This window comes from Cynoglossus semilaevis, chromosome 16 (genome assembly GCF_000523025.1).
Source record: "Cynoglossus semilaevis isolate Cse_v1.0 chromosome 16, Cse_v1.0, whole genome shotgun sequence".
Lineage (NCBI taxonomy): Eukaryota > Metazoa > Chordata > Actinopteri > Pleuronectiformes > Cynoglossidae > Cynoglossus > Cynoglossus semilaevis.
In genome coordinates, this window is record NC_024322.1 from 10,925,338 (window position 1) to 10,949,160 (window position 23,823).

The following is a 23,823-nucleotide window of genomic DNA, read 5'->3' on the forward strand; positions in this document are numbered from 1 at the left end:
TGACAAAAATCTGATTTAATATAACTGTTTGTCGACTCGTGTAAAGACAGTAGTTCAACAAGGTGGATTCAAAAGTGAAGATTTAGTTCCTGGTTTCTCTTTTTAGACAAAAATGTTTGTGTGACTACTCGTGAAAACGGATTCAGCACGAATCTTCCGCCTTCTTCAGAATCGTTGTGTGACGGTGGTTAAACTGTTACCACCCATATTCACGCAAACATTCTTGTCTAAACCAAGGAGCGATAACTAAATCAAAAGTGACTTGACTTCCTGGAGTTATCACAGTCTTAAGATTGAAAGTTAATAACAGTATATTTGGATTTTCCATTGTATGTGGTCCATAACACAGACCACACCACAACACCAGGCTTCCATTTAGAATTTAGAACATTTCTTTTACCCATACCAACCCTCTCTTCCCTCCATTCACACTCTCTCTTCCTTTCTGCCCTTGAGTAGAGGACGCTTAATGGAATACCCCATTACCCACTGCTCTGAGAGGGGGATGTTTGAGGTTGGGTGAGTGTGTGTGTGTGTGGGAATATGTGTGTGCACTCTCTCATGGCAGGATATTGGAGCTGATATCTGAGAGATAAACACAAGCATTAGTCTCTGTCTCTGACACTCTATACATGGACAGGGAGAGACGGAACCTCCCCTTTCTTTGGAAGAGGAGAATAAAAGGGAATGAGGAAGAAAAAAAAGGGAACGATGGGGAGCACTAATGACGATTGACCTTTGGGTCTGGCCTGGGAGTCGTCTCCTGATGAGAGCTTAGACAGAGACCAATGGGTGGTCTACCACTTCCACTGCTGCTCCCCCCACTCTGACTCCTGTCCCCTGCTTTTTTCCATTATACACTGGACGCTAGTGTCCTCTGATAATAACACCAGCTACCGCTCCACTCGTATGTCCCTCCCTACCCACTGCGTATTGACTGTTACTGGATTAAAAGGTGAGATAGTGGTCACTCACTGCTGACAGATACTGGCTGGAAATCTAAGAATAGAACTTGATAATGTGCTGGAAACAGCAGGTCTTCATCCAGAACATGTGGCGAGTTCTTGGATGACCAGCAACTTTGCAGTTTATATATATATATATATATACATGTATATATATATATATATATATATATATCACACAAACACTGCAGTCTTAATTCAAGAATTGTATTCTTAAAAATCCACACGTCTAGGAGAGAGACCATTGATGTCTGTCTTCTCTCAAATGTTTTCCTTGTACAATATCTAGTTCTATTTTAGTTTTAGTTCTAGTGCTATTTTTCTAATCTGCAATCTGGTATTCAGACAATCACATTATTATTATTTTTTATATTTTTATTGCTGTAGAATGTCCAATATCCACCACTCTCACCCTGTTCCTCATAACCTTCAGATAAACAGGCTCAACAGAAGGAGCACGCGGGGCCAATCAATACCTGCTTGTTGAAGCCCAGGGCACGCAGGGACTGTTTGACTGCTGTGAGGCCTTCCCTGCTCTGGGTACAGGCTTTTGCTACTGGAGGGTTTTCCCCTGGATTTACTCCACTGAGGTACCTGCGGGGAGACAGAAGGGTGAAGCATCTGGAGCAGTACATCATAAAAAATGTTATAAATAATTCAAGTGACTTCCAGTTCAATGAAGGCCAAAGAAATGACAGCGGCTCTGAATACTAATTGCGCGCAGTGAGGTATTATATCACTTTATTCACGCAGGAATCTTAATGAATAAGTTAAAAAAAAAAGGTCAGAGAAATAAATCCAACTGATAAAATCTATAATTCTTGCTCATAGATTCTGAATGTAAAAACATCCAGAAACATTGGTGTGTGTGTGTGTGTGTGTTTACACTGATTAGAATGTATATTTACATATACCAGTGCTGGCCCATACTCCAAATATCAACATGACCTTTGGAGCAGAAATACACAAAACAAACAGCAGTTTTTCCATGTCGGTAAATTATTGCCCCACTGACAGTTTTATACCTGTGGCCCAGGACGTTGTTGAGGTAAAGAAAGCTCTTCTCCTCCGGTGACAGACCTTCAGCCATCAAGTAGAAGATGTTGAAGTTATGCTGCTGAGGAGGAGGCTGGACCAGACGGGACTTCTCCAGCATATAGGTGTACACACGAGCTTATGACACAGAAACGCATCAACAAAGGTCAATAATAGGCGGGGCAACAGAGATGATTTTAGTTTTCATTCTTTTTAAGCGTGTATTTGTGTCCACTGTGCAAAGGCTGCGCCTGATCAGTTCAACTGAGGTAAAATGAGGTCAACATGGTTAGGAAAATAAACTACGGTATCAGTTTAATAAGCCATTACTGCCTCCTGCTGGTGATAATTATGCATTACATAAAAAAATAACAGAACTACTGTACATGTATTGTCTTATTTTATCATTATTATTGTATTTTACCCAGGTAATGCAATTGTATTGTGAACCATTTTTATACTTCCTTAAAATAAACACAGAAATATATGATGACGGTAGCCGTATGTTACCACTGAGGGGCGTCCTCCTCTTATCACAGTAAGTGATGGCTAACAGCTTGATGAAGCGGCTTGAGTTGTTGTTCTTCTGCGTTTTGGCATGACCAAAGGCCTCCAGAATACAATTCACCTAGAAGTGACATCACAGGTTGAAAAAAATAAAAAAAATGTTAAAAAACTCAATATCTTTTCAGTGTTACGTGAGTCTTCTGTGTTGCTTCATTATTTTTTCACCTTTCTTTCAACGTTGTGTTAGAGACCTCTGTAATTCAAACCCACTTCTAACCACTAGATGTCATTATTTGTCCATTTATTTGACCCGGATTGACGATGACTTCGACCTCTTTAGTTTGTCGTTGGTTTGTTACACAGGGTGAATGCATGTAAGATTTTCCACATAAATGTACCCTAAAACACTATAATAAACTTTATTATTTATATTTATTTACGTTTTTCGAAATATATACAAGATGTTTAAACCTTCTGTTTCGATTTAAATGTTGGGCAGGGTGATATACTTTCTTTTGTTACACATAAGAATGTAATACTCTTTTACAGTGTAGTACATGTTTAAATTTTGATACAAGTTTTGTTTTATCTTCTTTCATCGGCTGACATAGGCAGTCGAACACATAACATGTAGAAAAGGATCATATATATGTTAAAGGCTGCATTAAGAGTGCAAAAAAAAAAAATGAAAGAAACCAGGCATTATAAATTATAAATATCAAAAAAGAGAAGTAAAAAAGCAAGAAATGAGGAAGATAGTCATGTTTGTTTCAACATTTCACTTTGTCTAATTTAAATACATCTCTATTCTTGTCAATATCTTAAATTTCAATCATTCTTTAACAAAAGAAACAAGGAGATAAATTAACTCTCATTTGAGAACTAAAAAATATTTGAATGTATTTTAATCTTTTGTGGTTTGTAGTTTTGAAGGTGCAGAGAAAAGGGAAGGACTGAAAACTAAAACCCAAGGGCAGTTACATCAGTTCGTCTTTATCCACATAAGCCTTAAAAGCTGCCTTTCAAGTACAAAACAAGAGAGCCTGCTCTCACAGGGACAGGTTCAGACTCACATGTTTCATTCTGGGATCCAGTGCAAAGCTCTTTGGGCTGGAGCGAGCCGTCAGGTGTCTCACGATGTGGTTACAGGCCACTGTCTTCCCCGACCCACTTTCACCACTAACAAGAGAAAAAACATTGAAATGAAAGTGAAATATTTTATATTTGAAGTCTTTGTATTTGTTGAATTCCATCCAGAGTGAATGTAATTATTTAAATAAGAAACTGATGAACAGATATCTGCAGTTCATTTAGGGAAGTTATGTAGTTGATGTTAGCTAGTTTCAAGAGATGACTGAACAACCTGCTTATCTGCATACGCCTAAAAAATACACACAATGACATTTAACAATTCCGCCTTAAAGGACATGACCTTAAAAATAGGTAACAAAGAAGAAAAAAACTTTTCTACTGTTGCCAAAATAATCACATAAAATTTTATCTTCAGGTTGTTTTTTCTAGGATTGTAACCGTTGCTCTGTTTACAGCCACTTTGCAGAGTGTTATTGCCACAGATTACCAGACTCCAGAGGGCTGTTTATAGTTTGGCAAATGGAGTCTGGCACACTTTACCTTAACTGTACATGCTCTGCCACAAGGACAGGCACGGTGCCACGGAGCAGATGGTCAGCAGAGAAGGTCAGTGGTCTGAACTAATGACCACAGTTTACCTGTAAGTACGATTGTTTCCATGTTTATTTTCTCCAGTACTACAGGTGGATTATTAGTTCATTTACCAGGTTTTATTCCTTTTTCAAGGGGATTTTTTTTTCCTCTGGGGGTCGTTGCTGCTGACCAACTGTAAATGTGTACGTGTTTTCAGTCAACATGCGTGAAGACATGTAAGGGTGATAAAAAGGAAATGGACCTGTATGTGTGTACAAATGCACAACACAATGTCCCTGCATGCTCTGCATGTTTGTGTGTGCCTGTGTGCGTTGAGTGAGATGGATGGCCTATAACCCCACCACATTAACTCTCCGCCAGATTGGTTACAACGCAGCAGGAACGTCTCTGGAGAGCCGGAACACCATTTAATTGCTCTCGGGGAGCTGTGTCCGTCCAGTCGAGGACAGAGAGCAAAAAAGGCTGTTATGCTGCCGGCAAACCTGCATCTGTGAGTGCGAGCCGCAGAGACCCGGTCCCCGGCTCAGGGTGAGAGTTATTAATCTCTCTGAGGGTGTTTAACAGCTGCGTGGCAGGGTGGTGTGGACAGATGAGGTGGCCAGCTGGAGTCAGCAACACGGAGTTCCAGAGGTCAGTGTTGTAGACAAGCTACCTGAGGATGAAACACTGTGGCCTTCGTTCCTGCAGCATCATGTGGTAAGCTCTCTCCGCCGAGGAGAAGATGTGAGGAGGCAGGGAGGAGCAGAGGCGACCGGTGGAGCTCAGGTACAACTGACTCACCTGAGCAGGAAAGGAAAAGGAGAACGAGAGAGAGAAAGTTGTACAGAGAGAGGGAGAGAGAAAGGAGAAAAGAGTTATAGACACCGTCCAGGAGGACAAACAACTACACCCCTATGTAACGTGGCTCCGATAGTCGGCTGGGGCAAAACACAGGATTGAGTTACAGCACAACACCAAGAGTGAGGTGGTGTGTACTGTTACATGGTGGTTTGAAGTCTATTGTAAACATGCCATTAGGGGACAAAGACATCTAAGAGGACATTGACAAACATGTCACTCAAGCAGTGGTAGATTGAAATATATCAGACTTTGGACCAGACCACTTCCCAACTTGTCCCTTGTTCTCGAGGCTATTTTTTATTTTCGAAATGATGAGATGTAAAAATGTGAGTTCACAGTTTCAGCTACATTTATAATACTTAGTGTTCTGTAAAGACCTGTCCACATTTGGACAGAATTATACAGCACATGTCAACTTCTTAAATTGAGGTTAAATGATCACAAATGCGCTGTTGAAAATTGCTTACTGTCCACAAAGTATTTTGGGGCGGTGATATATTTAGAATACACTGGAATTGTTTTGTTAGCACACGCTGTAGATCACTGGTCACGGCAACAGATTTCTGCTTATGGCTGCAGAAAAGAGGAACAAAAGGACGAGGGACATGGACGTCCACACCAGAGGGGGTGACAGCTAGCCAGCGGATCACACATGTTGTGACATATGTGCCTGTTACACTGGTCCCTCCCCAACTGTCCACACACCCTCTCTCACAGTAGGATATACAGTCGATGCCTGGAGAGACTTTAGACACAGGCAGGACGGCAGCCGCATTGAAACAATATGTCACCACAGTAGAAGACATGTCCTCCTTTATTCAACACTTCTTTGCATTTCAAAACCCTAAATAGCAATAATTTATCTGTTTCAAAGTGAGTGATGACTCAGAGAAACAGGAGCCTCACGATTTATTTACAGATAAATCATTACATCCTAACAACCACAGCAGCTCCACTCAGCCCACACCTGCTGTTGGAAATGTTAAATATGATGCTTTTCACTACAATAAAAGCACTTTTAAGGATTGATTTTTTTTCATCTAGTGAGGATATAAAGTCTACCTGAGTATGTGCTAATGTGTATTTGTGTGTGAGCCTAATTTAGCTCCATCTTCTTCCTGGGTGATGCAGAGTCAGCCTTATGTTATGTATCAATGACAGGACGACTGCATTATTTATCAGCCACATGGTCCACTTTTGCTGTTTATATCTGACTTCTTTATGCTGTGTTTTTGAATGTAGTTCCCATACATCTGTCCTTTAAGTGTACATGGATGTCACCTCACACCAGGCCATGTCAGGTGAATGTCATTTAAAGGTATGCTCACCAATGTGGAATAGATGGGCAGCTCTTTATTCGGGTTGACCAGCAGGAGGATGTGTCCGATGTAAGTCTACAACAAAGCACAGAAATCCTTGTAAAAGCAGTGATAATCAGTGAATCAGTCTTTCACTACATCACATCACACCACAGATTTTATATTTTTATGCGATCGCACCGGAGGCGGCTTGAAAACAAACACGGTCCCGTGGGAAGAGTGCAGGCTTCACTAACAGTCTGTAACTGGCTGCTGTGTCCTCAGGCCCAGGCTGAAGGTTAATACATACAAGGTGTTAACAACCAGAGGGGGATTCTCCCACCCTCCCAACCATTCTGTGTATGTTAAAGAATAAACTCTTTTTTATATTTCATGCTGATGCTGAAGCCTGTGAGTCAATCAACATTTTATCACTTTTTAACATCAGAATTAGACTGACTTTGAGTAAGTGTTCAATAGTTTTTTTTCTTTTAAAAAAAATGACTAAAATAACCACTACAACATGAAAGAATTATATCATTTTTACGATGAGTTCGTCAAGACAACCCTGAAACTTAAGGGTGCCTCAATTTTACTCCGATCTAAATTAGTAGGAAAGTAGGAAAGTAGGAAAATATTACAGTAGGTAACACTGTATTTGAACCCATATTTCTAACCTGTTATATCCCCCGTCTAAACTGTAGCTGCAGGAACTCCTCTTCCTTTTTTTCCACTTCTTCTATAGTACAAGCGCTTTACACTATTTTCCAGCCTCCGTCACGTTAAACTGAAATCATTTCTCTTTTCCTCATCCTCCATCTTCTTTTGTCATCCTCTCATGTGTGCATCCCCTGCTGTGGAAGAACCCATCTGGCTTTCCATAATGACAGACTATTACAAGATCTTGCCAGATAAAGTGAGCACTGTACAGTTCTGCATTGATCTGGATCCAGTGGGTTCAATCCCAGTGGAGAATCATGGGTCAGACCACAGTTTCAACAAAAAGACGGGGGGATCTTGAATAGTGGTATTGATTTATCTGTAAAATCTTTTGAAATGTTAATTATATTGGTTTTGTAATTTTCACCTGTTTGATCAGGAACTCTAAGAATCAGAAGAAAAGTGTAGAGGTTAGCAAGACTGCCCTGCAGCCTGACAATAGAGAATGCTGGGTTTGATTCCCAGAGGAACCACATATCCCTAGTGTAGCTGTTATCACATCTGTCTTAAATGCTGAAGGTCCTCGGTACGAGCCCCACAGGAACCACATCCTTAATGGTGCCTCCTGTAGCAGCGAGTGTTGGTTGCAAAGACTCACACAAAATGTTCCCATTGTGGGATGAATAAAAGACCATATATATATATAAATAATGTGGGTTATAACTTTTGTATATGTCGAACAGACTTCTTACATAGATCTGGTCATTGCCAAAGCGCTTCTGCATCTCATACAGTAGACTACTGTCAGTCAGCTCACTCAGTGAAGCCAAGTCATCATTAGGCGCCGGAGGCATCAGCTTCACCTGAGGGAAAAGGCAGAGAAATATCTTTTACTTCACCAAAGGCAATGATTGAACAGCGTGCAGTATAGTGACAGTATATTTTTAAAGTTCTCTGCAGTCGGTACCTGTTCCAGTTTGCCGGTTCCTGAGCTGAAGGCACCGTCTAGCAAGTTGTTCTGGGAGGAATGTCTTGCCAGTGTTCCTCCAGCATCTTTGAACATGGCACACTTCTCAAGCAGACTATCCCGCTTAGAGATGGAAATACCCAAGGGGTTCCTTTAAGAGAAAACGCGAGAGAGTTGGTCAAAAAATTAGAACTCACTGGATGAAGAAACTGCCATTGTTGTCTCCCCTTTTTAAAATCACATTTCAGTTATAATTATATAAAAAGCTTTGAACCCACAAGTGTTTCACAGGCATGGTGAGGTCATGTGATCCACTGTCATAGCGTTGGTCTGTGGAGGGCAGGGGAGTTGAAGGGTCTTTCAGTCTCTGCGTCCAGCTCTCCTCAGCTTTCAGAAGCATATCAGCTATGGGCTCTGAAGCTGCGATATCTGGTGAGGACACGGAGGACGGGTGAGTCAGTGGAGAGACGTCTATTAGCACTAAAGGTGTGACTGAGGTGAATTTGTTTTCAGTACAATACTTACATGGAAGCAAAGGTTTATTTACTATGATATTTAGAAAGGTGTGAATATTAAGGTGTAAAAAGAAGACATTTCCATAGATCGTCTCAAACATTCACCTGTCTAAACAGCTTTTAACACTTTAATTCCTTAAAGTCCATTATTCCTATAACTAAGGATACTAATCTGTGCAACTGTTTGGTATCTAACACAGAACTTTCTGGGCAATACCCTTACATACTCATTGTAATTCGCAACTACTTTGGTTTGCAATGGACCCCATTGGAATAATCATGTGTCCCTTTGGGGGACTAGCTCCCTATTTTGAGAACCACAAATGTTTTTGTCTGTGTCTTCTCAACCCATCAAAGGAAAATAAGGAAAATAAACGTAACCTGATGTTTCTGGACAGTGGGGGGAACCAGGAAGACCATTATCTAACAACATGGATCAAACTGTTGATGTTCCAGCTGTAAGGCAAGAGCACAAACCACTTCTCTACTGTGTGAACAACACAGAGAATGTCTCAGTAAATTAAGGGCAGAGAAGTATTTTTATCTCTTTGAGAAACTTTCTGCCCCACTCTTTTTTTTTTTGCCTTGTCAATGTGTGTGAACGAACCAGCGCTGAGGCCGAAAGTAAGCCTGACACCAGTTCAATCCATCTGCACTTTAGTAAAAAAAAGAAAGGAGGGAGTTAAGATCCACCCTGTCTGTAATGAGGCCTAACAGGACACAAGGGAGGAGGATGGCTTTATCCTGTCTTTTTATTTCTGAGTGACTGACAACCCCCAAGACCCCTATTTCTCATTCTGCCTGTGTTTCATCATGTTGCCGGAGAGGGAGGGCTTCGTGGCTCCTGGTGGGAGGGAGAGGGGGGTGTCAGTCTCTGAGGACATGTCTTGTCTATACGCTGGATGGAACTATTGATCACGGATGAAGTGAGGCAGTCGAAGTAAGTGGTTACACTCAGCTATGATAATCTGGGTGGATGCCCCTCTGTGACAAATCCGTCACTCTCTCACAGTTACATTGACCTAAGCAGCAGCCTGGAGCAAATAGAGGCTTTTAGTGCAGTACAGACACAGCACCTCAGTCTATACATACACATCTGACAACTGCCATGAATACATAAGATAATATGAAAATGTCAAAGTTGTGTATATTATGGAAACATTGTGAATTTTGGTTGTGTGTTTGTGTGTATTTGCTGCTGTGAGGCTACAGTCTGCCTGGATCTACCTTTAACCTTTACTGCAAACAACCGTTGTAAATATTTACTAGAGGGAAATAAATGCAGTAAGTGGCAATAAAATGCAACTTGGACGCAAAGCCATTTGTTAAAGGAAGTGAAACGTTGTGCGATGAAGCAGGATTGGCAAACGGTGCCTTAACCAGGGAGCCTTATCACTTCACACAAATAATTCTGTGGTTGAATCTAGATGTTTGGATACATTTATATATTAGTGATTTAGTTTAAAATCAGTGTTACTCAATTAAATCATCCATTGAATCTAGATGTTTGGATACATTTATAAATTAGTGATTTAGTTTCTTTTCTATTAAAGTTTGTTCTTTTTAAGTAGAAATATTTAATCACCTATTTAATTTACATTTCAGAAGCCCGTTTTCGCCTGTTTTTGACTCTCCCTTGTACAATACATGCCCTAAAGATGATATTTTACCTTCGCTTCATCAGCAAATGTAAGCGACCACTTCCTTATAATTACTGACAAAATCCACATGTAGTCAAGCGTGAAAAAAGGAAAGCGTTTCATTAAGAAATGAGTTTCCTGTCCAAGAATCACTGCAGTGAAGAACTCATCAGAAACAGGTAATGTAGAATCCAGAATCCACACACCGTTCAGCTCAAAATGAAAATCCATTTTCATTTTTGTCTCCTTCATTACACCCTGCTTGATGCTTATTTCAGCTGCGTCACTTGTGTGTCTGTTTGTGTGGATGTGTGATTGTTACCTGAAGGCTTTTCTTGGTTGCAGTTCAACAGAGTTGGATTTGCAGCGTGGCGCAGGAGCTGGCTGACGATGCTGGTCTGTAAGACATGACAACAGCACTGTGTGTTAACCTGTTCTGACCAGCAGGGACAGATTTATTATATTACTTTACTGTTACACACATGCTGTTTACAAAAGTTTTCAACTTCAACTATATAAAATCGTACTTATATCAAGCCCAGCCTGTTTGCTGCTCAGACACTGGCCAACTGTGCACAGCTGATCATTTCTTTTCACCTTTTTTTTTTTTTTGGTGAACCATAGTGGGATGATACAGTTGAGTTTGACTTAACAATAGTGACATATTTTCTTTGTTCGATTTAATTTCCATTCTCCACTGCTACTGTAGTTGAACTGAAAACCATATTGTTTCCAAACAGCAGACTTAGATCTATAATGTCTACATTTGATGTTTTTGTCAAGTGCAATAAACTAAATTTCTGCAAACTCTTTAATAGAAGGAACTGACACTGTGGGACATGAATGGACATGTTGAATAGATGATATGGAAGCGTAAAAACGGTTGATTTTGTAAAATAATGATTGCTTTGTCTTATTTAATGGAAATTTACTATTTAAAAATAGATCTTCAAGCGCCAGCCCTTTCTGCATTAAGGGGAACAAATGATTACACCTTGTGCACAAGCACAGGTGTAAAAATGATGTATGTAAATGTTGGATGGACTGACCTGGAACCTAACTGGAAACCACCTGTGAGATGACACACAGTGTGTGTCAGAGAAGACAGCCTGTTATTGTTCCCTCCAGACAGAGGCGCTCCACAGAGAAGAGCCAAGTAATTGGCTCATCCTCTGTCGACTGCCACGGACCGAAAGAAACCGCATATGTCAAACAGACTCATTTTTATAGAGTGTGATGTGTCTTGGTTTTTTTCTGTGTTCCTCTCACCGTCCTCTCTTTCATTCCTCTCCTTTATCTTTGAGCTTTTCTTGCTTCATCTTTCCCACCAATACATTTTGCCCCCGCAGATGAAGTGCACTTATGTGATAATGTGTTCTGGGATGATTGACTTTGTCACGAGTGCCTGTGACGTCCTGACATGTCTAAAAGATTCTCTCCACTAGTTCCTGGTAAAGTGAGAAGGCGGGCGTGACTCTGTTGAAATCTCAACCCATTCAGCAAACTGGTTGACCCCTGCTGGCAGGTGGTCAGTTATGCATCCACAGCATCTTTTCTGACCACAAACCCCCGTCAGCTGCACTCACATGCTATTAATACTGAAAGAACGAGCGTGTGTCAGTGAGATCAGGAAACGGTCACACAGGTCACCAAACCAAAGAGATCTGAAATTATAAACTATCGTTGGAAATATGCATTAATGATTAGACTCTGTTTGGTAGGATCAGGTCTGTGTTGGAAGAAATAAAATGGTGACAACTAACATTCTGTTTAATTGTCTGCAGTATTTTTTACTCCTACTGTATAATACTTTGCCTACCTCACACATCTGCCTTACATGCAGAAGGTCCAGGGTTTGAACCCCAGAGGAACCACATACCTACTGGACGTTCCTGTGGCAGCCTGCGTGGGTTGCAAAGACTCACAATTTCATCAATGCATCAAATTTAACATTTCTTTTTAAACTGCCATGGCTGTAATAATGTTATTTCTGCAGCAATATTATCATTTGTGTGTAGTCCAACAAAGCTGGCTATTTAATTTTTTTTTCTATGTATTGAAGTTGAAGAGTTGAAGATGTGTGGGTTTGCTGATGACTGGGACGGTCGGGTTGGGGAACGTTTAACCTAATTCCTAATCATTTAAATGAGGGAAGCCAAGAGCTGGGGTTTAACTAATCCCACAACCCAGAGAGAGAAGCTTAATTAGCTTCAGTAATGGGGTCGTACATCTTCTTAAAGGGTCAGTGCAGTGTGTGCGCTGCACTGCAGGGAGAGTTCTCCAGGTTTAATGTGTCAGTTTGTGACGGCAGCTTCTTCATCGTATCAGCAAAATCTCCTGATTAGCGAGTTCCACTGAACTATTTGGCTGCATATACATGTGCACATCAGGAACAAATAAATCCTGTGTTACTGACATTCTGTTGTCAGACCACTTAGAATGGGATGGTGCCAGGAAGTGACTGTTAGGCCCTTTGGAGTGGTTGGTATGCAGGAGCCAAGGGCCTGGCACCAGTACTGAGTCGATAACTGCGGTGATTTAGCGCTCCGGGGGAAAACCAGATTGATTTTCCGTCCTCCAGACTGCCACTCGTCAGTCAGATGCACTCACATATTAAAAAAAAGAAAAGAAACACACCCACACAGGCACACAGACTAATTGCATATTCACAGTCTGAAGAACAAGAAATCACAGGGAAGTTGGAGTGGAGTGCTGTCTGAATGTGTGATTTACCGTCACTGAAACAAAAAACTAACAAAATGGTTTTGTACTAGAGTGAAAATAACAAATTGGTGTGAAATAATTAGTAAAAACAAAATCAGGAACAAATAGAGAACAAATGTAAAAATGACTCTTCTTAAAACAAATCTTGCATTGTAATTGAGTGATGAGTTCATGAATATCTTGCACATTAATTCCTCCTGCAAGGAAGAAGTGAATAATGCAGAAGTGTGATTAGAAATCCAGTTGAGTCAGCAACATCCCACAACGATAACTTCCTTTCAACTTTATACTTGGTCCAATCCCAAACCACCAATCAAATCAATCCCAAATCAATCTCCTCCCCTCAGTGAGAGACCATTAAAAGTCTCATCCAAAAAGCTTTAAGGAACCAATCTGTGGTGCTGAGGTTTGACGAACCCCGATCATTAGGCCAGGAATTACTGGTTTATCACAGTGTGTGCAGAATAACTGGAGGCATTCCAGCCCTGAGGAACAACGCATCAATCATCTCCTCATTATTTAAATAGTGATTGGAATGAGGTTAGATCAGTGCTGGGCACAGAGACATTTTTACCTCATTAACACCATTTCAAACATTCTAATATTCATACCTGTCCTACCTATGACTCACCTGTCCGTATTTGGCAGCCAGATGAAGTGGGGTCCAAAAGTTGTGGTCAGCAGCTTGAGGGTCCACTCCACTCTCCAGCAGCAGGGACACCACTTCTCTGTAACCACTGGCACATGCTATGTGGAGCTGAATGGAGTAAAGGTCATAGTAAAGGTTTGCTTGTCCTGAGGATAAACTATTGACAGAATAGAAAGGGGGGGCTGGGGAGGGGGTTAAAGGTCGAGGCCTACACAAACACATGAGACCTGACTTACCAGAGTGACCCCATCATCGTTGGACTGACTCAGGCTCACACCTGAGGCTACAAGCTGCCTGACATCAGACAACATCGTGTTGGCTCTCTGCATCTTCATAGTATGTAGAGATGATACGTCGACACCTATGAAAAAAAAACACACAGTGAATGGTACAATCAGAGGCTACGTTCTGTACAGGTCTTCACTGAGTCTGTTGTCCCACTGTATGAGATGTCAATCTGATGTCAATACTGTGGTCACAATTTATTTCATGTAAACAATGATTTCAGTTTTGTAGATGTGATTCATGATTGGACAGACAAGGAGAAATGTCACATTAAAATAAATAAAAACAGTACAGCAAGTCAATCATCATGTTCCACCAAAACAAAAATACAGTACGGACATCAAGAAAATGTTAACTGTTAGTAGTATAGTAACTTCTAGACTTGGTTTGTATCAATTTACATTTAACACAAGAAGGGGTCTCCCACTGTAACCATGTTCCCTAAATTTGAACCCATCTGTCGTTCCGGCTACACATCATGAGATCCTGCTGCTAACTGCTGCTGACTATGAATGCAACATTACACATCATGAGATCCTGCTGCTAACTATGAATGCAACACCAGGAACACAAAACCATAAAACAATCTTTACTATAATTTCAAAACCAAGTGATGAGATGAAAGATGTTAACCCTATCATCTGACAACACATTCACCTTCAGTTCCAAGGACAGGGACATCTTCCCAGAACCACCACTGCTGCTAACAGCCTTGGCCAAAACAGAAGTAGAGCACTAAAGATTGATCCTATTTCAATGCCCCACACTGCTCCACCTCACATTTGTGCAGTGACTGTAGTTGCTGTAATAGCCACACATGGCTGTCAATTAATCAATGAATCAACATCAAGACCTGAGGCATTAACTAATAGGATGTTTACAAATACATTGGTCTCATCAATTAATCAATTTATCTAAGCAAACACAAAATTGCCTCAAAGCTTGTAGGCATAATGATATATATATATTTACAGTATATACTGTATATATAATCATTTTAATGTATAAGGGTAGGAAATATTGGCTGTCCACCCCACCCGTTTTTTCCATAGCCACATAAATTGAACTAGAAAGAAGGCGATGCAACTAAGTTGCTATAGCAACAGAGGCAGAGCCCAGCATGTGTGGACTAGTATCAGGGGTAAAGGATGGAAATTACAGCAGGGGCTTGTTTAAGTGAAGCAAAAAAAAAAGTCTTAAAAAATGATAATAATTCCACCTTTAATTGGTTACTCAGAGTACATTGTTTGTTTTACAATTTCTTTCAATGTGGTCAGAGTCTGATGGATAGTGGGAGACCCCCATTATTGACACATACGCTCCTGTCAGCCCCTGTCAGTCAGTGAGCGATACCTGTTACTGTCACTGCTTGTCCTCCTAGATTTTTGACAAGTTATTTCTCAGCTCCCATGTTGCTGTGTGGGAGACAAGTGGCTCATTCGTAATCCACCATCAATATATCTGTGGGTGTATTGCATGTATAAGACATATATTTCCTGTTCAACTGTGGACGATTTCTGTATTCCTATTCATCAGACGTTAATGGATGCTATTTATTCAGAAATAAAATATTTATAAATTATGAAATTGTTTTACACATAGACCCACCCACTCACAAGCACTTACATAAACATAAATATATATATATACAGTGTAACATATACGTATATATAGATATATAATTATATGTATAAAACACTTCTATTAAACCCAATGTAAAAAACAACAAATGCCTGAGTAAAGGACTAAAATATGCAATATAGCCTCAAGCTCAAAATAAAATGAGTTGGATCACAGGACGTTCCACATTAAAAAAAAACTGTCATTAAAGCAAAATAATAGAAGATTCAAGAACTTGGGTCTGGAGCTTTTACCATTTTCCTCCAGGTATTTGCGTAGGACGTAGTTGCTCTCTGTTCCCTCGGAGGTGTAGTCCAGTGGGATGTTGCCATTGACGTCCTGAAGCATGACGTTCACTCCGTTCTGTCAGACGCACAAGAAGAAATGAAGAGTGTTTTTAGCCAGTTCTATTCATCAGACCTGAATCGATGATGAAGTGCTGACAATTATCTCGCTTTTCCAGAGGCAGAGCCAGAGAGACAATGCCTCCATTTAAAGAAAAAAAAAATCTAATTAAACTGCCTGGGGGTGCAGTGAGGAGCAAGGATGGGGGTTACTGTTACCTGGGATCAACGGGGGAGGGGGGTGGTGGTCATGGGACAAGATGAATGTGCATTTACTAAACAAGGACTATAACACATGCAGTGGTGGCGCTGTCCAGTGGTTCGAGTCCACCAGCTGCCAAGTCACCACTGAGGTGCTCTGAGCATGGCACCGGCCCCACACACTGCTCCCCTTAAAGCTGCCCACTGTTCACTTTGGTGATGGGTTAAATGCAGAGGTCACATTTGGTTGTGTGCAGTGGTGAGCTGTGTCACAATGACACAAGGAGTTCACTTAAAAACCTAACACAGCAGGATTGTATAATAGCAGAATTAAACAACCTGGACCTTTGCCTTATGACTGACTGTGGCTTCAGCACAGTCACTGATCACAGAATGGTTTTGAATGATGGGCTTTTCTTTTTCTAAACTCTACTAGAGTTCCTTAGTAAATTCATAGACAAAATATAAAAACAGAAATACAGGAAGTACTTAGTACAGTATGTACAGCTTCATCTTTTTGGTTACTTTGCTGAATGTTATGTGAAGTGAACATTTGAAGTCATTGACGGAGGCAGCAGTTTATTAATGACTCATGTTGTGATGCATAATAACTTATTTTCTCTGAGGAGTTTCTCCTGAATACTTGGTGATGGGCAGTATATAAAAACAGGATGATGCCATTCAAAACTCTCAGTCAGAGAGTAACCAGGAAGTGCTGGATATTTTTGGAAGAAACCAAGTTTAAACATGTAAAAAAATGTCATCTTAAAATGATGATGTCTGCACCACTGGAAAAGCAACAACTAAAATGAACCTCACAGCATCAGCTGTATTGATGGGGTACTAGAAAAGACTGCTCAGGTCTTTTATGTTGTTGCAATTAAAGATGCAAACAAAATAGCATGTAAATTAAAACGTTAAATATCTGAATATGTATTGACCATATTTTTCTGTAATGCCACTTATTCTTATCATCCACTTATATATCATTTAAATGCCCTCTATTTATCAGAATGATTACTGCCAGCGTTCTGTAATAAATAACTTGTCAGTGTTTAACCAAACCATAAAGGACAGGCCAGTGTAAAGATTACAGCCAGACCAGGTCTGATGGCAGAGACAGAGGACTCTCAGTGAGTGTCCTTATTGAATATTTACAGCTAATAGAATTCTAATGACCTAAATGCAGTGCAGCAAAAAAGATTTATGGCTTCATCCCCAGGCTGAGAGAGCGGGATAGCAGAGATAGCAGGGAGGAAAATGGGGAGAAAATGGGTTAAAATGTCAGTAGAGACAGAGAGCCAGCTCATACAGTAGCAGAAAAGCACTGTGAGGACACTGGCCTCCAAACCCCATTCACTCACCACTAAAACTGACAACTTACCATGCTTTTTTAATTCTGAAATATATTTTTGCAGATGTTTGAAGAATGACGATATAATTAGCCTGTGCTAAGCTAATAAGCTAATGCTCTCAAATTGATGTATCGGCAAATCTGTTTGCATTTCCATTGTGTGTCATCCAGCAGTGTTGTACTCACTGAGGAGGGTTTGCTGAGGGTGAACAAAGAGAATCAATTAATGACTTACAGCTGCTGCTTTGTGATTATTCATGGGAATATTTATGAGCACACACACTCAAGCCTTATCACCATATTTAGGACAGTTCTCGCTTCAATTAAACCAGGACCATACAACAGCATACACACTAACAGGTATTCAACGCATACAATGATTGGATTATTCTTTATCACGCTGACCTTTCTCCACCATACACAGACATAGGCTTTTTCTAGGCTTTTCCATTCAAGCGTAGGCTTTTCTGTCTGTGAAGACAGTATAACTGTACAGTAAGTGTGAGGTCCTAAAGGTGTCTGCTGACCCAGACCATTCATTACTAAGGTCAATAGAGGAGTCTGTGTGGAGGAGTCCAGTGGTCAAGTGACTATTAAATCCAACTATCACTGCCTACCTAAATACAATTCATTGTGATCATGATTAATCATGATTAATGGTGATGAATCAACATTACTCAATATGACCAAAACTGGCTGTGCCTTCCAGGAATTGAGAAAACAAAAACCTGCAGGTGAATAAATGTATTTCACACCTGTTTCTGTTTGTGACTAATCGAAAGAACAGAATTTTTATTATGGTAAAATTTCAAAGAAAAACATTAAAAAAAACCCATCAAATTTAGCTTCATATACAGTGGTCGTTGGACTTTAGTCTCTCATATACAGTGGTCGTTGGACTTTAGTACCAAGCATTACCATGCATTTTGACTACAGCTGGAAGTGTTGCTTTTAAAGCTTCAGTAAATATGGCACTGGTTATTGTTGCTTTACTTTGAGGAAACAAATGTTTCATGCTCCTAATATCAGGTGAAAGCCGTGGACACAGAGACCAGGACACAAATACAGGCTGTGGTCTCATGATAAGCTATGACAGAAACAAATGAGCTGCAGTTTGTCCCCAGTCCCATAGGACACACATGAGGAATACATTTTTTTAATACCTTGGAAGGTTGACTTATCTGGATTAATTACCGTCATGATTAATCTGATGAAAAAAATTAATTGTTTGATAGCCCTAATTTATAGCAAGGTAAGTGTTTTAGGACAAAGCAATAAGACTTCAGTCCAAACTGACACAGACCGTTACCTCTGCTCAGTGTAAGGCACTCAGACTGCACCACTACAACCACAGCATGTCGGAAAAATGCTTTTTCTGGTTTTAAACGAAAATGAAACCATTTCCGTGTCACACCAAGTCTTTCCTGCTGTTTTGTGGTACAAGTCTGCGATAGTAGGAAACTTCCAATGGTGTTTGAACACCCGCAGTATCTACAGTGTGTACCACTGATGTGAGTCTCCAGCATGGAGCAGCCAGAGGCTCGGGTTTGACTTCAAAGGACTGATATTTGAGAAATTTTAAACTTGTCACTCACAGCCATAGAAACTGGGCCAATTGGAGGTTCAGTGGGTTTTTAAAATCTAAAATCTAAAAAGCTGTATTTTAGAAGAGAATTCATTTCTCCATGGGTGACATCTTTGCACTGATAAATTATTATGATCATTAAAGAGAGAAAAGATATTTTTCCCTAAATTTGTTCAAAGCTCCTGGGTTCCAGCCTTAGAGGAACCACATACTTAATGGCGCCTCCTGTGGCAGCCCGTGTAGGTTGACTCACCCTGACTCACCCCCGATGGTGGGACAAAATGTATTTGTATTATTATTATGAAATGTGTGAAAATCTATCTATAATATTAGTACCGTGCAAAAGTATAAGTTATCATTTTATTTTTTTTTATTTTTTCAGAAGAGACTGGTTTTGAAAATAACAGATAAAAACCAAACTTTTTGCCTCTTCTACTGCTTGAAGGCAGGAGATAAGAGAATTAACAGTGCAGCAAATTCCAACACGAAAAGACAATGGACCCAGACTTATCATCAAACCCTCAGTTTCCCCCACAAGAACAGCTTGGTAACATCTCTGTCAGCAAAACGTCTGAAACGTGCAAGCACCAGAAGCACAAACTCAAGGACAGAGTAGAAGGGCAGGGGAAGCGGGGAGAGCAACGGACGTACATTACAGGAAAGACTGGTATTAACAGTCCAATTTCCAACACTGCCAATCACAGATAAGGCTGTCACTCAGGCCGTTTGGAGAGAAGCTACTGTTCCATTTTCAGTCGTGTGTTAACCCTTTCACGGTACATTTAGAATTAAAGATCTTCTACTTGCAGAGCTGATAAGACAGCAGATGGAGAAGAGAGCAGAACGACTGGGGGCTGCTGGGGTCTATGCTGAAGCCCAGAGCTGAACTACATGAATGGCAGTAAAGGAATAGCGTGTTGCTATTTGGGAATTTCCACAGCGACTGCTACGGTGAGCTATTTTTACCACTGTAGTCAAGGCACATCTTGGTTTTCCCTTTGAAACCATCTTCTCCAGTAATTATGCCGGCGAAGTAAAATGTGTGTTTAGTGTTTATCTTACTCCAGAGAGAAAAGGCAATTACAGAATAATTAAATGAGTGGACTGATTTATTTTGAGAATAAAGTATACATAGAATCCCATAAAAGAATAATGTTTATAAAGTAGGAGATGATTGCTAATCTAAGTCGTTGCTACGTCCTATTTTTGTGGACCTTGTACACCTACAAACCATTTCTATGGACAAAAACCACACGACTTTAGCAGCTTTGTTTTTTCTTGTTGTTAAAGTCAGATTCTAAAATCTGCATGTTTTAATATTGCCATTTTCTTGGTGTCATCGTAGATATTTGGCCCTCAGGGAGGTGTGCTAAAAAGAAATCAGCTCTGGGGGAAAACTTATTCACAAATGTTTGCTTTCTTTAGCTCCAAAGTACATGTGACTCATGCAAAGAAAAGTTTCTTTACCAGACACTAATGCACTTCTAGATGTGTGGTTAATGAGAGATTTGTTTGCTGCCTCTAGGGGGAGCGTTAAGTATCTCCTTCTCTATCATTATATTATCTATTAGGAAAACAAACCTAACTGAACAAAAGTGTACTTTTCACAACTTCACTGCAGAAACATCAATTTATTGGATGTACTGCTTGTCTATGAACAGTCCAGAACACCAGGTGTCAGTTTACTGTCAGTTTACAGTCTGACAGATGTCAGTCTGATGGACAGACAACATCAGTCCAGATCTGGTCAAACAAACCTGACTATAAATCCAGTAAAAAACTGCACCAAGCTACAAACTGCAGTCACGCAGTTTGGTTTTTTTTTTCTTGTGAAAGAAAGCAAAGCAGGAACTCGTACTGAACAACAAACGATAAAAAGATGGAACATAAAGGATCAAGGTGAAGCCACTTGATCAAAGAAGACTAGAATTATGACACTTCTAGGTGAGATATTAAAAACACTTTTTGGAAGTGGCATAATTGGATATAGCCTTGATAAAAATAACATTTCTTTGTTGTTATTTTTATATTGTGCATGTGTTTATGTTAATTTCTGTTTATGGTTTGAAATTTTAAATGCTGGAGAGACAAACATTTAATAGGTTTAACAGAATATAGTTTTTTAGGGTTGGTTTTAAATGGGGTTTTAGTCAAATTCGCTCAGGGCATCTCTATTTGTTATTCAATCGACAGACTTAAAGTTATTTTTCTCAAGATGAAAATTGTCTTGACCTCCACATTTGTATTGTGTTTCTCTGACAAATATGGATAAGGCAGACTTCCTAAATAAAGCTAGAATATGGTTCGGAGTTACACTTCAGCCAGTTCAATAAAGCTCACGTCCATGCTTTTCTGTTTCTCACCAGCAGCAGCAGCAGTACGACGTCTGCATGGTCACAGGCTGATGCTACATGCAGGGCGGTCCACAGGTCTTCATCCTGCAGGTTGACATTCAGGCCTCGCTCGATCAGAAGCTCGGCCACAAACACGTTGTCATGACGAGCACACTGCAAAGGTAGAGCATGTGTACATTTAGATAATGATGGTGTAACATCGAGTGTGGATGTTGCTGTTGGTGTGAGTGCAACATGAATCATTTTTATACGTAAACAATGTTTTAAATGTTTAAATAAACACTGTGTGGAATGTTCTATAAAACAATCAATAGTTTGTGTGTGTGAGTCTCACCAAGTGGAGCAGGGATCCTCCAGAAGAGATGAGACAGTTGTGATTGGCTCCCGCTTTCAGGAGACGCAGCACTGCAATAAAACGACATCAGTGCGTTAACACCTGCTGCGAGGGGAATGTAACCATGAACACACAGCACCCACACTCATGTGTGAGTGTCCCTGTCCAAACCCTGAGTCCTCTGACTGCCCTCGGTACATCAGTGCACGTCTGACTCTGATGCTGTGCATGTGAGGGTTTGTGCTCCAGTGAACCACGAAAACCCAGTCACAATGACACATTGTATGAACCAAAATGTTGCAAAAACTTTTTTTGTTTTTACATAAAAATGAGGCCCAAACCGAAAACCAAAAATGAGGAAACCAAGGACGAAAAACCGAAACACCAGGACACACTATTATGCCAATTATTAGTACTATTGTATTTATGGCTATGACTGTGAACCAAACCTCAATGAAATCAAGGCACTGCAATTGCATAAATTAATAATAAATTAATAATTATTTTAAAAATTATTGTCAAATGTCTGGCAGAAAAATAAAATCAACTGATAGTCACATAGGAAGTCAGAACAGAATAGCCTACCAATTATTATTATTTAAGGCATGTTAACATTAATCATGTCATTATTAAAGAGGTACAGCATTTTTTTTTAGTCATTTAATCTTTATAAAACATCTTTGTCAACAGCCAGCTGCTGTGTGTGTGTGTGTGTGTTAGTGTGTTTTCCTTCATTTTCTTAATATAGTGCTAGGGGAATGAGTGGGAATGAGGCAAACCCTACTGTCACTTAGTGGAAAATTACAGAACAGCTGTTCAAGACATATATGGTGTTACTATGGCAACCAGATAAAATGGTAGCAAGGGGAGGAAACAGGAGAGGAGAAAAACACCCCTAATACAGTAGACTGTAGGTTTCACAAAGGAGAGGAGAAAAACACCCCTAATACAATAGACTGTAGGTTTTACAGGTTGCCGTTGTTGGACCACGTACAGTATTTTAGTCATGGGTTTTTCACATTATCGTATGTGAACACATGATAAGGCAACAATAACTCAGACAGTTTCTTTTTAAAAGTGAAAATGTAACGCTCCATTGCCCTCCTACCATCACAGATCCACTCCCATTTCAGGAAGCACTGCTTCTAATTGTGTACATTAAGGAAGAATTAGTTATCGACCACATACATTTCTAGAAAAAAAGTGTTTTTTTTTATACATTAACATGCATACAGTACCTCTTTTTAGATTCTACGATGCACAAACACACATTTATATTGATACAGTATTTTAAAGTTCACAAACCTCTGATCACATTTCAGGTTGTATTTCATACTTGAAACTGTGTCTGTACGCAGTGATTCAGAAGCTAATGCATTTCAGAGACTAGGATCACACAGGCCAAATGCACTTTGACCTGATATTGATTTTTGTCCCAGATCATAATAAAAAAGCTGTGTCTGTAGTTGAAAGATGGGAGAGAACCTTCGTCAGTGACCACATGACTTCAGTTATTTGTTGGTGATTATGGTGTATTTGAGGGTATATTTTGCAGTATGACACATATACTGTATGTTGATATAGTATGTATTTATATGCAGGATTAGATTGATTTTACCTTTGTACTGTAACCTCCATGCATCTCTAGTTATTCTTGATGCCAAAAAAACTACTGTATGCATTGGATAAGATCCCTGAGCTGCAGCTCCATAATACACACTCAAAGAACGACTGCCAATTTTCTGCATCTCACACACTTTCTCTCCACATCCAGTCTCATTCCTCCGCAGTCCCAGATGAGATTGAGCTCAAGTCCCTCACTGTTATCAATCCGTCTGTCTTTTCTGACCTTATCAAACAGTCATAGGCCGAGAAGCAGCGTCTCACCTCACTGCCCTGTTTTTAAAATGAGGGTTGACATTTTTCCTGTTTTCGATTCTGATGGAAAAAGGCTAAAGTACAATCTCTACAGAAATGTTAAAACTACATACGTCTCATATTATGACGGGCTGAGTGAAGGAAACAAGGATATGTCACAGATACAGTACAGTGATTTAATGCAGTAAATGTGTGTATTCTGCAATACATTTAGGGTGAATACACAAATGTCCCCTGCACATTCATGTCATTGAACAATGAGCAGCTCCTGATTTGACATTCTAAGCAATGTTTGCTATTTTATATTGTTCACCAATTTTCAAGTCAGTGGAACAAAACAAACTCATATTTTACCACGGGCCAAGCAGTTTTTTCTGATCCT

At 40.0% G+C, this 23,823-nt stretch overlaps 1 protein-coding gene and 1 long non-coding RNA gene across 2 annotated transcripts in view; one reads left to right on the plus strand and one right to left on the minus strand.

Annotated features, from left to right (window-relative positions):
* The window catches only part of myo16 (myosin XVI), a 73,358-nt gene that overhangs the window by 36,954 nt on the left and 12,581 nt on the right, over positions 1-23,823 (minus strand). Inside the window, exons 3-17 of the mRNA XM_025063610.1 lie at positions 21,564-21,634; positions 21,239-21,382; positions 15,646-15,754; positions 13,723-13,847; positions 13,469-13,594; positions 10,436-10,511; positions 8,237-8,387; positions 7,959-8,109; positions 7,744-7,854; positions 6,362-6,427; positions 4,846-4,973; positions 3,581-3,686; positions 2,511-2,628; positions 1,991-2,138; positions 1,442-1,559 (exon numbers count right to left, since the gene is read on the minus strand). Coding sequence (XP_024919378.1) covers positions 1,442-1,559; positions 1,991-2,138; positions 2,511-2,628; positions 3,581-3,686; positions 4,846-4,973; positions 6,362-6,427; positions 7,744-7,854; positions 7,959-8,109; positions 8,237-8,387; positions 10,436-10,511; positions 13,469-13,594; positions 13,723-13,847; positions 15,646-15,754; positions 21,239-21,382; positions 21,564-21,634 — 1,748 coding nt within the window. The remainder of the gene's footprint in view (positions 1-1,441; positions 1,560-1,990; positions 2,139-2,510; positions 2,629-3,580; positions 3,687-4,845; positions 4,974-6,361; positions 6,428-7,743; positions 7,855-7,958; positions 8,110-8,236; positions 8,388-10,435; positions 10,512-13,468; positions 13,595-13,722; positions 13,848-15,645; positions 15,755-21,238; positions 21,383-21,563; positions 21,635-23,823) is intronic.
* LOC112488268 (uncharacterized) lies at positions 18,838-21,682 on the plus strand. Its single transcript, XR_003052143.1, has 3 exons — positions 18,838-19,826; positions 21,242-21,390; positions 21,544-21,682. It is a non-coding gene; the product is annotated as an uncharacterized LOC112488268 (long non-coding RNA).